Consider the following 16935-nt stretch of genomic DNA (forward strand, 5'->3'; position numbering starts at 1 on the left):
GAGGGTCACTCCAACTACCAGGTGATGAACTATGTGTCGTAAATGCTGCTGTCGGGTCCTCTTACTTGAGGACTAGTTATATAGTTTACCTTGATAACACATGTGTTAATGGGTTGTACCTGCCTGGTTATTATATTAAAACCACATTCTGGTTCAATCAAAAAGAATAAAATAAAAACAAAACATTAGTGATTAGATTCCCCTTTTGATGGGAGCACTGCTGCAGACAGATCCGTAGAAAGTGACACAGGGAAATTACAGTTTCCTTCAGCGATAACACTCCTAAAAAGTGATGTGTTCAGAGGAGGAGCCAAAAACGCATGAGAAACACCACCCAGTAGAATTTAAATCATTAAATAAGGGACCACGTGAATTGATGAAGGAAGTTGAATGGTCTTATGCAAATCTCCCCTAAAATTATACAACAAAAATGCCCAAAAAAACCCCAAAAACCCATGAGGGCTGAAAGCAGAGGCCAGGTCAAGGCTACGGGCAGGAAGGCTCTGGTTTCGGGGACCCTGCCGGGCAAGGACGGAGCAGCCTCCCGCCAGGAGTAGGGCCCTGGGATCGCGGGCTGAGCGGATGGCCGTGATGGGGCAGGAGCTCACCGATTCTGGTTGTACTGCACGTTCTGGGTCAAGTCCACGTTCAGGATGATGAAGTCGTGCACGTGGCAGCGGGAGAAGGGCTCGCGCACCTCGCGGCTCCCGGTCTTGCTGGACCACTTGCGCATGCCGATCAGGGCGTAGTGGGTAATGTTGGGGGATGCCTCGATGTGCTGCATGATGTGCTTCAGGGAGACGTTTCTTTCCGACCAGGAAAATTCCCTGCTTGAAGGAGGGAGGTGGGCATCCCTAGGTTGGCATGCAGGCAACAGCAAGGCCCTCTGGACCGGGCCGGCCTGGACGATGCTCTCCCCTGAACATGCTAGGTGGGGTGGTGCGGGTGGAACCCATCACAACCACCAGGCACCGTGCTCAGCCCTTCAGATTCATTGCCATTGATCCTGGCAGCAATCCTATGACGTAGGCGTATCATCCCCATTTCACAGATGAAGAAAAAGAGGCTCTGGCTACCTTGCCCAGTGTCATGCGACAGAGCTTGGGCTGAAGGGTGCTGTCTGTCTCCAGAGCCCACAGTCTCTGCATCTCGTCAGACCACCTCGCATTTCCAGTGTCAATTCCAAGTGAGGTGGGGGGAGGGAAGGAGGCAGCGTGTAAACACCTCCCACCCCACCCTGGAGGTGTCTGAGGTCTATGAAGCCAGTGAGGGCCACCCGATGACCAGGAGGGCGGCTGAAGGGAGTGACCCCAGGGCTGTGAGCCAGGGCGACAAGAGCTCCGTCCGTGAGTCAGGCCAGGCAAGTGGCTCGACTTCTCTGCATCTCAGCTCCCTTTTCCCAACTGAGGGGCTTCAACTAAACTCCCTAAGGCCCCGGCCAGCTCTGACACGCCAGGACTTAAACTGCTGCTTCAGAATGAAATTCAGAAAGGCAGAAGGGAAGCTTAGTTCTCTTCCTCATCGCTGCCCTCAGCCAAGCTCCTGCCCTCGGAAGGGTGACAGTGAGACTATTGAAAGCACAGCGACTGCTGTTCTCATGCACGTGCAGATCTCAGACAGAAAATATTTTTTCCTAGAACAGTGGTGATCATGGTGATTGTCACATTGGAATTCACTAACACGGAAGAGGTGACTGAACCTCAAGCTGTCTCTCAAAAAAACAAGCCAAAAATCAAGCTGTTTCTCAAGCAACAACAACAAAAATTAAACAAACAACAACAAAAAAAACCAAGATGAAAATAAAGGTTAAGTTGAAACACGCAGGCAAAACCACACAGAAACATTTTACCAATGATGTTCCGATGCAGCTGTATCTACTGAGCCTTTTCTACATGGTGCTGCTCCATCGCCCACCTCCGGGCGCACAAGTCATGGTGTAATTAATCCTCGTAACAAACCTCTAACACAAGTGTAAGCCCCTTTGAAAGATGGGGAGTCTAGAACCCCAAAAAGAGTCACTTCCTTGATGGCACACAGGTTAGGAGGAGGCTGGGGGGAGGGAGAAGGGACTGGAAGGTTCTGGGTATCGGTGACGGTCCATTTCTTCATAGGGGAGTTTGTTCAGTGGGTGTGTTCTGTTGGTGAAAATACCTGGATATGTACTATACTTTCCTCTTCATATGTATTTTACACTGAATCTACATTGCAATATTTTCTGTATGTATTATATGTCAATGAAATTTTTTAAATTATAAACTCAAAATAAAGCCTGGAACGTGAGCCCACCCCAGGCAGGGCTCTGTCCGCCGCACACCAGGCCTTCGAACACGAGGCGGTGCCCTCTGGGGTCCTCAAGGGGCGGACGAGAACCCCCCACTGAGCAGAGAGCACGCGCACGTGTCATCCTGGTGGGGTGTGGGGGAGTCTCACCTGCTTCCCTCCCCACCGCAGTCCACGTCCACCACATTCCACATCACGCACGAGTCATCAGAAATCACGATGAAGGGCCAGATGTCCTGCGGCTTGATCCCCAGCTCCTCCTGCCGGTTCCGCTCCAGCTCCAGGTTGTGGTAGCACAGCTCCTTGATCAGGAAGTGGGCGGCACCTGAAACGCGCAAACGACCCCGACTCAGGTCAGTCCTGCGCCGACACCCACCCAGGACAGAGCCCCAGGGAGACCGAGAGCCTGCTGAGAGCCTGCCCAGGCCCCAGCCCTGCCGGCTCCCGGGAGTCCTGACCTGCAGCCCTCATCCACCCACTACAGGCTGTTGACTTGGGAGAGGAAATTCGAGGGCAGAAAACACTCCTCTCCAATCTGCACACACTTTTGTCTATTTACCCTGGCTTTTCTAACAGCTGAGAGCGTGAATAAATCAATAACCAAACCCTGAAGAAAAAAGTGTCAAATCAAAATAGCTTTAAGAGCCAAAAGCTTAATGAGAAAGCTTTCCTCTCTATGTGGACAAAAATTGTCTCTCGCCATCTGCCTCTGCAAGGATGAGGTCACTGGCCACTGCAGTGGAGGACCTTCAGCACACCCTGAAAGGACTTCAGGGTGGAGATCAGGAATGAGGCAGTCTGTGCTCGGGGAAAACCTGGCAGAACAGGCTTTCAGATAGATAGTTTTCAGGAGGCGATTTTAGGAGCCCAGTTTCTTGCATCATCTCACATCTAGAAGAGCATGAAAATCTTTCATGGAGACACCTGCTCCCTGTGACCGGCAGCAACCCTCTGCCAATACGCACGCTTGACCGCACATACCCCCGCCGCCAAAATCACAGACAGACTGACCTCCCCCCTTATCTCTTCGGAGCCGTTCCTCAGAGCTATCTGAGAGGCTGTCTCCTAGGCGCTAGTCCTCATTTTGCCCCAAATAAAACTTAACTCATAATGCTCACGTTGTACATCAACATCTAGAACATCCTCTCAAGTCTCCATTCACAGCAGTCTTACTGAGCGGGACATGTTACAAAAGCCTACCAACTCCAGCGCTGTTGAAGATGCTTGGGAGTACCAGCATGATGTGGTTGGGCCAATATTTCTTATAAATCGCCATTTCATACTCCTTGACAACCAGCACGTGCAGATGGCTGGCACCATCCATCGCGTGGTACAGGTTAAAGAGTCCGTGCTCGTGACGGCCAGTTGTGGGCGTGAACGTCGGACTTTTTATGTATTCGTGACTCTGGAGAGTACAGGTATAAAGAAGTCAGGTGTTTGTCCACGCGGCCACAATTATTTCCCTCCCTTTGGGATGTGACTTTGCAGCCTCTTCCACCGAAAGATGGCATTTGTTTCCATACTCCTTGCATCTGGTTTAGCCTTGGAACTTGCTTTTCTGGATAAGATGCAGTAAACATGACAGTGTGCCAGTTCCGAGCCTGGTCTCCAGAGGCGTGACACACTCAGCCCTCTCTCGGAACCCTCCCAGGAAGAGGCCCGGGCGAGCCTGCTGGAGAAGGAGAGGCCACAGGGAGCAGACGTGGGCATCCCACTGAGGCCCCCCGCCCCGAGCCCAGCCGCATCCCCGCCGACCTGGTAACTAACCTCAGACACCAATGAGAGCAACCCACCCCAGGATACCCACCCAGCAGAACCCAGCCCAAACTGCTGGCCCACAGAACCAGAAGCTAAGTAAATGCTTGCTTGAGAATGGTTTGTAAGGTAAGCAAAACTAACAGGCTTCCATCAATTACCCAAATTTATTACCCTCGCCTATTAGCACCTACTACTGCGCTCTGAGTACACATCACTCCTGTGTGACTTAAGTCCCTCTGTCACTTAGCCATGCAGCCTAGCTACTTATACACTCAGGCTGTGACTCTTTCATATAAATAACTGTGTTTTCTTTCACTCTTTTCTCAACAATAGGTTCCACTGGCCAAGCTAGGTCTTCCGTTCCTTCTCAGTTCCTCAAAGCTGTTCACGCAGCCAGGGCTCATAACCTGTTCTGATGGGAACCATCTGGAAAAGGTAGTGGAGTAACTGACAAAGCCTCAGTCGCCTCATAATAAAGGCCTCACTGCCACGTTAGAAGTGTTTTCATTGCTTGATAACAGTCTGCTGGGTCTGCAAGGCTGGGTTCAGCTCTGCGCAGGCCTGGCCCCCTGGAGAAGGAACTGAAGCGCTTTACACAAGGTCTGTGGGGCTGGGGAAGGGGCAGCCGGTGGACTCGGAGACTGTCATGCTGGAACTGTCAAACCAAACGCCCTTAAGAATGACAGTCACAGAGATGATAGATTATTCGGAACCATCTCCTCAGAAGAGAGAAAATTTCTCCTCTCGAGATGTACGTTGAAATATTTACAAATGAAATGATGCCATGTTTGAGACACGCTTCCCAGTAACACAGGAAGGCAGACTGGCCATGAGAGAACATCGGCTGAAGTTGGATAACCATCCCTGGGGGAGGCATCACACTATTCTGCTGCCTCTGCCTGTTTCAAATGCTGCACAAGAGGGAGCATGAAAGAAAAGACAGCGGAGCGGATGAACCTTTACTGGCCCCTGTTATCTTCCAGGCACTGCGCTGGTGCCTTACGTTGGTTATTCCATACAGTTCTCACCGCAAGAGTTACTACTGCCCAAAGCTTACAGATCAGGAAACTGAGGCTCAGCGACATCCAATGACAAGTTGAAGTCAAACGTGACTCGAACGTGACCCTGAGTGACCACACAGCCCATGTGCTTCCCAGCCTCCTCCAAGTGCAATCACCATGTTGGTCTCTCCCCCACCCCACGTGCCCTTGAACTGTAGCCTCTGGGACCACAGCTCAGGGATCGCTTGCAGTCGCTTTGATTTAAGTCCCGGGGACTCAAGGCCAGTACCTTGTCTGTGACGAGGGGCAGCCGCATGCTCTCCAGCTGGCCTCCAGGTTGGCTGAAGACAAAGTGGTGCTCCTTGGACTTGGGGATGATGAAGTGGAGTTGGATCTCCTCTCCTAGCATGGAGTAAGAGAAGGCAAAGGCGTGCAGGGTGGACTCATAGAGCTGAGGTGCGAGGGGGAAAGGACAGAGCTTGTCATCAGAGTCCGGCCCGACTTCCCAGAAGAACCCAGGCCCGTCGTGGCCCTGACTACACAGAGGTCACGGCCACCTCTGCCCCAGGCTGACACCAGGACACAGTGTGGGCGTCCAGGTCTCACTAGTGGACAAACACACCCGAGGCCACACCCAGTCGGCCAGAGGCTGCTCCCGTCCTGGTGCCGACCACGCCTCACCCAGCGATGCCCAGCCCTTCTGGACTCTGGATTCGGCCCAGAGGCATGCCGGGTTCCAAACCCAAGCATTCATGCTCTAGATTACGTTTTTAATTCTAACGAAGGCTATTTTCCCATCACCGGTAGTATGTGCAACAGCATATTCATAAGACAATAACCACGTCCACCTGTGTGCTTCCATCTCACACACCACGTCCAGGCCCCCGCCCAGCCCCCGGCATTATAATGAACAATCCTATGAAGTGATTAACAACCCAGTGTCCTCACCCCCACTTGGTGGACATGGAAACTGACCTCCACAGGTCTTGGGCTCACTCTGATCCCCGAGTCTAGCCTCACCTCTAGTCACTTTGTCTAAGGAGCCCTCCCCTCACCCTGTCTCTGTGCCTGCACTGCTGCCTGGTGTGACCTCCCAGCCTGGCTTTGCCCAGGCCACGCTCATGCCTCCCGCAGGCCTCAGCTCAGGCATCTACAGAGGGGCCCTCTCTGACCCTCACCCTCCAGCGGACATCCCCTCCTGCAGATCCGCGGCTAGCCTGTGCTGTGCCCTCCCGGGAAACCAAGGGGGTCAGGGGAGGGCCGATGCGGGCTGGGACACTGGCTGTGAGGTCCTCCTGTGGCTCTACTTTGAGAGCAGAGATGAGGGAGAAACAGATCCTGACCTGGGGAGGGAGCACAGGGGGACATAACTGAGGAATGTCCTAAGACTTCCTCTCAGGGGAGGCTTGAGAGACGAAGGAAAAAGAACGAACAAGCAGAGGCAGGGAAATGCCAGCAGAGAGCTAGTGTGTCCCCCTCAGCGCTCCTCGTGGGGTGGGGGGGCCTGGCATCCCGTCCCCTGCAAGTGCAGCCCCAGACCCGAGGCGCACTGCCGCCTCCGCCTCCTCCCCCTCCTCTACGCTCCATTCGTTCATTCACTGCAGACCCGGAAGCGACCAGGGACTGAACCCTTCAAGGCTCTGGTTCCTTATATTTCAAAATCAACAAAACGTTTTTGCTTATATTTTTCTCTGCCTTGAAAGAAAAACTTCCTCTCCCAGGGAAAAAATGTTAGGAGAGTTTATCTGCAGCAAATAGGGTTTCTGATTATTTTGAATCATTTGAAAAACTGCTCATGTGTATTTTCTAATTTCGCCTACAGTAACATTGCCTCATTTAAAAACATCTGCACTAAAAGAAGACAGGTGCTACTTCAGTGGCAGCTAAGCTCAAGGCCAAGCAGATTGGGGAGAATTAAAGCCACCATCCGCTGTTTCCCTCTGCAAAGGGGACGGACAGAGCAAGCCAGAGCTCTTGCCACCTTCAGGCCTTTGTGGGGCAGCCACTCACGTATACATGAGTATGTAAGTCGTATGTAGAAGTATAAATTAACGAATGCTATAATAGCTATCAGTGTAGGTAAAACAATGTTATTTTTTGTTATTTCTTGGATGATTATTCATTTGGGTATAAGCCCTGATAGCGGTGGAAGGCTTCCTACTGATAGGATAAGGGTTGTGATGATGAGTATTTTATTTCCTGCATGTGATAGTGATAATACGGTGATGGCTCAACTGTAAATAAATCACTATGACACGCATATTGACTGGAATTGATTCGACTTAATGAGCAATGTACAATTAACAAATATATGTACTATGTAATGTCAATAATTTAATGTAAATGCTTATACGCATGGGGTAAATAATACACGATTATATATATTACATATTGTGTACAATATGATGTACATGTACTTGTATATGTGAGTGTACATATACTGCAAGAAGTACATACTAATTTATGGGGGGAAAGTACATAAAAAAGTTTTGCTGCACAGGTGTCTGGCTCCCATCAGCTCCGGCTGCCCCCTCCTCCTCTTTCCTCATTTGGGTCTGAGATGAAAAGAAGGACTAAGTATAAAACGGGAAGCGCTGCTGGAGCCGTGAGGGCTCCGTCCTACCTGGTAGCGGGGGTGGAAGCCCATGTACTGGTGGCACTGCTCGCAGTGGTGGTACGTGTTGTACGCCGCGTACTTGGACAGCCTCATCCGCGCCGTCTGGCGCCGCACATAGAGGTCCTCTGGCTTCCGGTGCGTCCCTCTGTCTGCACGAAATCCCCAGCATTAAAGAGCGGCAGGGGAGAGAGGAAAAGATGGCGGCGAAGTAGAGAGACGTGGAGTGCATCCCTCCCCACAGATGCATTGGGAATGCACGGAAGGACGCAGTCATTCTCACAGAGAACCAGCTGAACACCAGCAGATGGCCTCGGACACCGGATGGGACTGCGGGGAGCCCGACATAGCCGGTAGGGAGGCATCTACGAGGGCTCAAAGAGGGTGAAGCGGCGGAGCTGTGGCAGACGGGAGGGAGTGAGAAACATTCGGAGGGTCCGCAGCGCAGCTCAGCGTTCCCGGACCAAGACATCGATCCGCGGCTGAACGGAGGGTCCAGGAGCGGGAGTGTGGGAGCAGGAGAGCTGGTTCAGTGTGGGAAACACTGTTGCCGGTAGGGTGACGGACCGAGAGGACAGGAGGGAGGAGGCCCGCGGAGAGGAGTGCCCGTTCCTGAGAGCTGCCCGGCCATGATGGCGGCTGGAGGCTGCAGGCTCACTGGCGGCTGGGAGGAGCCACGCGCATAGCCTCTCTCTCTCTTTCCGCGCCTCTGCAACAGGCAGTGGAGAGACGCCCTGCGGGCCACCTAAGGCGCTCAGGGATAACAAGTACCCTCAGGCACTCGGGTGGGGCTAGATTAAAACCCCTTGCAACGCCAGCAGCAGGGAGGCTGCCGAGAGAAAAAAAAAGAAAAAAAGAAAAGAAAAAAACCCCGAGAGAGGCCCAACTCTAAGACTTTCTGTTTACGCCTGAGCCACTGGCGCCCTCTGCAACAGGCACCTCCAAGCCTGACTGAGACATCAGTGTGCCACTGCTCACTCCCTCCCAGGAGAAGGAGCCACTGTTGTACCCTCTCCCTCCCCACACACCGACGCTTACAGACGAACAATAAAGGAACCTCTGCTGGTCACAGAATAACGCAAAAAAACCCAAGGACAAGCAACCCCAAAAGTTTGGACAACCATGAGGAAACAAAGAAACACCATGCAGGCAAAGGAGCAAGAAAAAAACCCACAAGACCAAATAAATGAGGAGGAAATAGGAAAAATGCCTGAAAAGGAATTTAGAGTAATGATAGTAAAAATGATACAAAATCTCGATAACAAAATAGAGAAAGTACAAGAAACAGTTCATAAGAACTCAGAAAAACAAACAGCAATGGATAACAAAATAACTGAAATTAAAAATACTCTAGATGCTATAACCAGCAGAATGACTGAGGCAGAAGAACGAATAAGTGAGTTGGAAGATAGAATGGGGGAAATAACTGCCACAGAGCAGGAAAAAGAAAAAATAATAAAAAGATTAGAAGACAGTCTCAGAGACCTCACTGATAACATTAAGCGTACCAACATTCGAATTATAGGCATCCCAGAAGAAGAAGAAAACAAGAAAGGGTCTGAGAAAATCTTTGAAGAGGTTCTAGTGGAAAACTTCCCCAACATGGGAAAGGAAATAATTAACCAAGTCCAAGAAGCACAGAGAGTCCCATACAGAATAAACCCAAGGAGAAATACACCGAGACACATATTAATCAAACTAACGACAACTAAACACAAAGAAAAAATATTAAAAGCAGCAAGAGAAAAGCAACAAACAACATATAAGGGAAAACCCATCAGGATAACAGCTGACCTTTCCACAGAAACTCTGCAGGCCAGAAGGGAATGGCAGGATATCATGAAAGTCCTGAAAGAGAGAAACCTACAGCCAAGAATACTCTACCCAGCAAGAATCTCATTCAGATTTGAGGGAGAAATCAAAAGCTTTCCAGACAAACAAAAGTTAAGAGAATTCAGCACCACCAAACCAGCCTTACAACAAGTGCTAAAGGAACTTCTCTAAGTAGGAAACACAAGAAAAGGAAAACACCTACAAATACAAACTCAAAACAATTAAGAAAATGGTAATTGGAACACACATGTCAATAATCACCTTAAATGTAAATGGATTAAATGCTCCAACCAAAAGACACAGACTGGCTGAATGGATACAAAAACAAGACCCTTCTATATGCTGCCTACAAGAAACCCACTTCAGACCAAGGGATACATATAGACTGAAAGTGAAGGGATGGAAAAAGATATTCCATGCAAATGGAAGTCAAAAGAAAGCTGGAGTAGCAATACTCATATCAGACAAATTAGACTTGAAAGTAAAGACTATTAAAAGAGACAAGGAAGGACACTACATAATGATCAAGGGATCCATCCAAGAAGAACATATCACAATGGTAAATATCTATGCCCCCAATATAGGAGCACCTCAATACATAAGGCAAATGCTAACAGCTATAAAAGGGGACATCGACAGGAACACAATAATAGTGGGAGACTTGAACACCCCACTTACATCAATGGACAGATCATCCAAACAGAAAATAAATAAAGACACACAAGCTTTAAATGACACATTAGACCATCTCGACTTAATTGATATTTATAGGACATTCCATCCAAAAACAACAGAATACACGTTCTTCTCAAGTGCACACGGAACATTTTCCAGGATAGATCACATCTTGGGTCACAAATCAAACCTCAGCAAATTCAAGAAAATTGAAATCATATCAAGCATCTTCTCAGACCACAACGCCATGAGACTAGATATCAATTACAGGAAAAAAGCTGCAAAAAAGACAAACACATGGAGGCTAAACAATTCACTCTTAAACAACCAAGGAATCACTACAGAAATCAAAGAGGAAATCAAAAAATATCTAGAAACAAATGACAACGAAAACACAACAACCCAAAACCTATGGGATGCAGCAAAAGCAGTTCTAAGGGGGAAGTTTATAGCAATACAGTCCTACCTTAAGAAACAAGAAAATGATCGAATAAACAACCTAACCTTACACCTAAAACAACTAGAGAAAGAAGAACAAAGAAACCCTAAAGTGAGCAGAAGAAAAGAAATCATAAAGATCAGAGCAGAAATAAATGAAAAAGAAAGGAAAGAAACCATAAGAAAAATAAATGAAACTAAAAGCTGGTTCTTTGAGAAGATTAACAAAATTGATAAACCATTAGCCAGACTCATCAAGAAAAAAAGGGAGAAGATGCAAATCAACAGAATTAGAAATGAAAAAGGAGAAGTCACAACGGACACCTCAGAAATACAAAAGATCATGAGAGACTACTACAAGCAACTATATGCCAATCAATTGGATAACCTGGAAGAAATGGATACATTCTTAGAAAAATACAATCTTCCAAGACTGAACCAGGAAGAAATAGAAACCATGAACAGACCAATCACAAGTACAGAAATTGAGGCAGTGATTAAAAATCTCCCAACACACAAAAGCCCAGGACCAGATGGGTTCACAGGCGAATTCTATCAAACATTTCGAGAAGAGTTAACACCTATCCTTCTCAAACTCTTCCAAAATATTGCAGAAGGTGGAGCACTCCCAAACTCATTCTACGAGGCTACCATCACCCTGATACCAAAACCAGGCAAAGATGTCACAAAAAAAGAAAACTATAGACCAATATCACTGATGAATATAGATGCAAAAATCCTCAACAAAATACTAGCTAACAGACTGCAACAGCGCATTAAAAAAATCATACACCATGATCAAGTGGGGTTTATCCCTGGGATGCAAGGATTCTTCAATATACGCAAATCAATCAATGTGATACATCATATCAACAAATTGAAGGATAAAAACCATATGATCATCTCAATAGATGCAGTAAAAGCTTTTGACAAAGTTCAACATCCATTTATGATAAAAGCTCTCCAGAAAATGGGCATAGAAGGAAATTACCTCAACATAATAAAAGCCATATATGACAAACCAAAAGCCAACATTGTTCTCAATGGAGAAAAACTGGAAGAATTCCCCCTAAAAACAGGAACAAGACAAGGGTGTCCACTCTCACCACTGTTATTCAACATAGTTTTGGAAGTGTTAGCCACAGCAATCAGAGAAGAAAAAGAAATTAAAGGAATCCAAATTGGAAAAGAAGAAGTAAAATTGTCCCTCTTTGCAGATGACATGATATTATATATAGAAAACCCTAAAGACTCTACCAGAAAACTGCTAGCACTCATTGATGAGTTTAGTAAAGTAGCAGGATACAAAATTAATGCACAGAAATCTCTTGCATTCCTATACACGAACAACGGAAGAGCAGAAAGAGAAATTAAGGAAACTCTCCCATTCACCATTGCAACCAAAAGAATAAAATACCTAGGAATAAACCTGCCTAAGGAGGCAAAAGATCTGTATGCAGAAAACTTTAAGACATTGATGAAAGAAATCAAAGATGACACAAACAGATGGAGGGACATACCATGTTCCTGGATTGGAAGAATCAACATCGTGAAAATGTCTGTACTACCCAAAGCAATTTACAGATTCAATGCAATCCCGATCAAATTACCAATGGCATTTTTCACAGAACTAGAGCAAGAAATCTTACGATTTGTATGGAAATGCAAAAGACCCCGAATAGCCAAAGCAATCTTGAGAAGGAAAAATGGAGTTGGTGGAATCAGGCTTCCTGACTTCAAACTATACTACAAGGCCATAGTGATCAAGACAGTATGGTACTGGCACAAAAATAGAAAGGAAGATCAATGGAATAGAATAGAGAGCTCAGAAGTAAGCCCAAACACATATGGGCACCTTATCTTTGACAAAGGAGGCAAGAATATACAATGGAAAAAAGACAGCCTCTTCCATAAGTGGTGCTGGGAGAACTGGGCAGCAACATGCAAAAGAATGAAATTAGAACACTTCCTAACACCATACACAAAAGTAAACTCCAAATGGATTAAAGACCTACATGTAAGGCCAGACACTATCAAACTCCTAGAGGAAAACATAGGCAGAACACTCTATGACATCCATCAAAGCGCCATCCTTTTTGACCCACCTCCTAGAATCATGGAAATAAAATCAAGAATAAATGAATGGGACCTCATGAAACTTAAAAGCTTTTGCACAGCAAAAGAAACCATAAACAAGACTAAAAGGCAACCCTCAGAGTGGGAAAAAATAATTGCCTATGAAACAACGGACAAAGGATTAACCTCCAAAATATACAAGCAGCTCATGCAGCTTCATACCAAAAAAGCAAATAACCCAATCCACAAATGGGCAGAAGACCTAAATAGACATTTCTCCAAAGAAGACATACAGATGGCCAACAAACACATGAAAAGATGCTCAACATCACTCAGCATCAGAGAAATGCAAGTCAAAGCCACAATGAGGTATCACCTCACACCAGTCAGAATGGCCATCATCACAAAGTCTGGAAACAACAAATGTTGGAGAGGGTGTGGAGAAAAAGGAACTCTCCTGCACTGTTGGTGGGACTGTAAATTGGTACAGCCACTATGGAAAACAATTTGGAGGTTCCTTAAAAAACTACAAATAGAACTACCATATGATCCAGTAATCCCACTACTGGGCATATACCCAAAGAAAACCATAATCCCAAAAGAAACTTGTACCATAATGTTTATTGCAGCACTATTTACAATAGCCAGGACATGGAAGCAACCTAAATGCCCATCAACAAATGAATGGATACAGAAGATGTGGCATATATATACCATGGAATATTACTCAGCTATAAAAAGGGATGAGATGGAGCTATATGTAATGAGGTGGATAGAACTACAGTCTGTCATACAGAGTGAAGTAAGTCAGAAAGAGAAGGACAAATACTGTATGCTAACTCACATATACGGAATCTAAAAATGGTACTGTTGGACTCAGTGACCAGAACAAGGATGCAGATACAGAGAATGGACTGGAGAACTCGAGGTATGGGAGGGGGCGGGGGGTGAAGGGGAAACTGAGACGAAACGAGAGAGTAACACAGACATATATATACTACCAACTGTAAAATAGTCAGTGGGAAGTTGTATAACAAAGGGAGTCCAACTCGAGGATGGAAGATGCCTTTGAGGACTGGGGCGGGGAGGGTGGGGGGGGCTTGGGGGGGGCGTCAAGGAAGGGAGGGAAGATGGGGATATGTGTATAAAAACGGATGATTGAACCTGGTGTACCCCCCCAAAAAATAAATAAATAAATAAATAAATAAATATTTAAAAAAAAAAAAAAAAGAGCGGCAGGAGGCACAGCCAATGTTCTCTCCCCTGCCTCCTCACAGGGAAACACGGTGATCGCCTCTCACCTGTCTGCCCCGAGGTGACTCAGCAGGTCAGAAAGGACAGAGTCTCAGTGGGATAAAGTAAAGGCCATGTTCACATGGCACCTGACTGATGTACCTACATATGTTTTGTAAACATATTCAAGGACTTGCTATGTGGCAAGGCAAATATTATAAAGCATACGAATCACCTCCAGGCTTTCAAATGACTTAGTAAAACTAGGGTTTTAACAGTCAACCTCCATCTGAAAAGGTCTACTACGTGAAGGAGCCTTCAGTGAAAGGGATGTGCTCTGAGAACACTGAAGATAAAACGACTGGTTCAACAAGGAGATGGGTGAGTATCTTCCACTCATGTTGCATTCATCGAACTTCCCTGGTCAGTGCTTATAATCACACTGGCCACTCACGTCTGATGTTTGCTGCCGGTGACCCTGAAACCCAGCAGGATCCTAACACTGTGAAAGTCGGTGGTCCCCGAAGAACAGCAAGAAAATGAGAGGCCAAGGGCAGAAAGGGAAATAGATGCATTTTTGTTACAATCCAAATTCATAGAGAAACACACGTCCTTCTCCTCTATTAACCAGAACCTTCAGGATGTTCTGACCGTGACAAACCATCCGAAGCGTCCTCGCCATTGCTCAGCACCAGCCAAGCAGCGAGTCTTCCCTCGTGGGGCCCGTGAAGAGCCCTTCCTGTCCAGTGAGGTGGCGACCTCTGTTCTCACCAGGCACCGCCGGTTCACTCACCACCACCAGATAAGTCCATCACTAACACAACTCAGCTCATCCCTTTAAGAGGCTATTCCCACGTACTCGGGAAGAAGGTGGGAACAAGAGATTTAAACATCTGACCTTCACTCTTTATACTCTGACGGTGTGAACAGATCAGACTGGCATCCTCATACTTCGGGTCATGAATAATGTAGTCAAAAGGCAACTTCTTGAACAGCTCCAGGTCCGGCCAGGGGTCACTGAGCTGGAGGTAATGCCAATCTGATTCTTCTCTGAGGTCTGCAGGAGTGGTGGAAACACAAATATGTGAGAAAACAGGAAGGGAGAAGGATTTATGTCAAATGTGCACGAGGATGATGGTTGGGGTGGAATTGATATTGTGTCTACGGTTACCAGGGGAACTCCACTGGATTGCAAATACTCCAGCACCCGTCCCATTTTCGGGATTATTCTAATTCCAGCAGGAAGGTGCATTCGGATCTACCTCTATGCAGAGGAAGAGCCTTATTCTGTGTCTCCTATGGGATGGGTTTGCTCTTCTAATTTACACTAACTTTCACTCCTCCCAATATACCTACCCCTGTGCTCTGTGCTTCTCCCCAGCACTGTCCCCCAAATATACAACACTGGTTCCCACCACTGGCAGAACCTAATGTAGTTCTCTCTCCTGCTCTTAGATCTAAATGCTACCCAGCCAGGAAGGCCCAAGTCCTACCATTACACCTCTAGAAAGCCTCTTCTAAATGCTCAGGCCCTCTGGTTTCTCCCTTCTGAATGCCAACACCACTCACGGCCCAATCCACATTTTCACATTTGCCGTGTATCAGGTTACATTATAACTTAGTGTAGTCTACCATGTCGCTAAATGCTTGTTGGCAAAAAGGTAAAAAAATCTAGTTGGTCCAACTCAAAATTATGTAACATATTGATTTTATGTAACATATGATACATATGTTATATATGATATTGATACATATCACTATATCTATATATCTGTATCTATCCTACTATATTGTATATATGGGCAGAGTACACGTCCATGAGAAAGAGAAAAAATAAGAGGGAGAGAATGTTTACTATGTTTCTAATAGGTGCTCAGTGCTTCATACGTGTAACATCCTTTAATCTTCACGACATCCCATAAAACTGGAATTACGCACATTTTTCCAAAGAGAAACCGAAGAAAATAAGAGAATATTTGAAAATATAAGTCTTTGACGCTTAACAAACTGGGTTCAAATCCTGTCATTATCACTGGCATATCCAGGAAAACGAAGAGACAGAAACTCAGCAGACCTGTTGGCTTTCATCTGAAATACGGTCCTGAACTGTGGGGAAACGTGGAAAACTCAGAGTTTACTTGAAGAGCCTCCTTCCCTTCTCCTTCAAAGGAAAGACTGAGAGCTGGATGGGCATCCTCGGTTTTAAATTTTCTCTAAGTCAAAACTCAAACACAGTCATGAGCAACTAAAACAGTTCCACGTGTGCAAAAGGTAGGATTTCCTTCTTTGTCGAGGCTGAATACACTGCCTGTATACACCCCATTATACACCCCACCTTCTTCATCCACTCAACTGCTGACGGGCATTTATCCATCCGTGGACAACACACGGCTGTTTCTATATCTTGGCTGCTGTGGATAATGCGGCTAAGCACGGTGAACTGTGTGAGGTGATGAACACGTCCATCAGCGTGATCGTGGTGACGATTTCACAATGTACACCCAGCTGCACATCTCAAATGCACATAACAGAAGTGCCATTAGATGCCAGTGCAGTTTACCGGGGCCCCTTCTCTACAACACAGGACTCCTTAGACAAATCTTCATTCCCAAAGCAACAGATTCATTTACCAGACCAAGTTTCAGAACCACTGGAGGGGCGTTGTCAGAGGAGATGGAGGAGGTGTTCTACCATAAGCGTGAAACAGCTGTTCAAAGAGAGTCTTACCTTACTCAGGGTACATCCTGTTCTGTGGATGAGGAGGAAAGGCTATTCCTGCATAGGATGTACTTCCACTTTGCCCCAAGATGTTGACCTATGTGCTCAGCGGCCTGAGAGGCCACCCTCCCCTGATGGACAGCCCTGCTTTCTAGAGGCAGCCACCAAATCTAGCTTGGTTCCAGCTCTGCCCCCTCCCAGCTGGGCCCCTGAACATGTTATTTACCAGGAAAATGGAATAACAGTATCCATCTCTTGGTGTGGCGTAGGAAATGAAATGCGGTGATTTCCATAAAGTATCTAGCACAG

The 16935-nt window shown here is 46.7% G+C and overlaps 1 protein-coding gene across 1 annotated transcript in view; it reads right to left on the reverse strand.

The window, feature by feature from the left end:
* Positions 1-16935, reverse strand: part of GREB1 (growth regulating estrogen receptor binding 1) — an 84079-nt gene that overhangs the window by 4393 nt on the left and 62751 nt on the right. The window contains exons 24-29 of the mRNA XM_057741812.1: positions 14807-14965; positions 7663-7805; positions 5329-5490; positions 3481-3685; positions 2431-2605; positions 609-827 (exon numbers count right to left, since the gene is read on the reverse strand). Coding sequence (XP_057597795.1) covers positions 609-827; positions 2431-2605; positions 3481-3685; positions 5329-5490; positions 7663-7805; positions 14807-14965 — 1063 coding nt within the window. The remainder of the gene's footprint in view (positions 1-608; positions 828-2430; positions 2606-3480; positions 3686-5328; positions 5491-7662; positions 7806-14806; positions 14966-16935) is intronic.

Source organism: Hippopotamus amphibius, chromosome 7 (assembly GCF_030028045.1).
Source record: "Hippopotamus amphibius kiboko isolate mHipAmp2 chromosome 7, mHipAmp2.hap2, whole genome shotgun sequence".
Classification (NCBI taxonomy): domain Eukaryota; kingdom Metazoa; phylum Chordata; class Mammalia; order Artiodactyla; family Hippopotamidae; genus Hippopotamus; species Hippopotamus amphibius.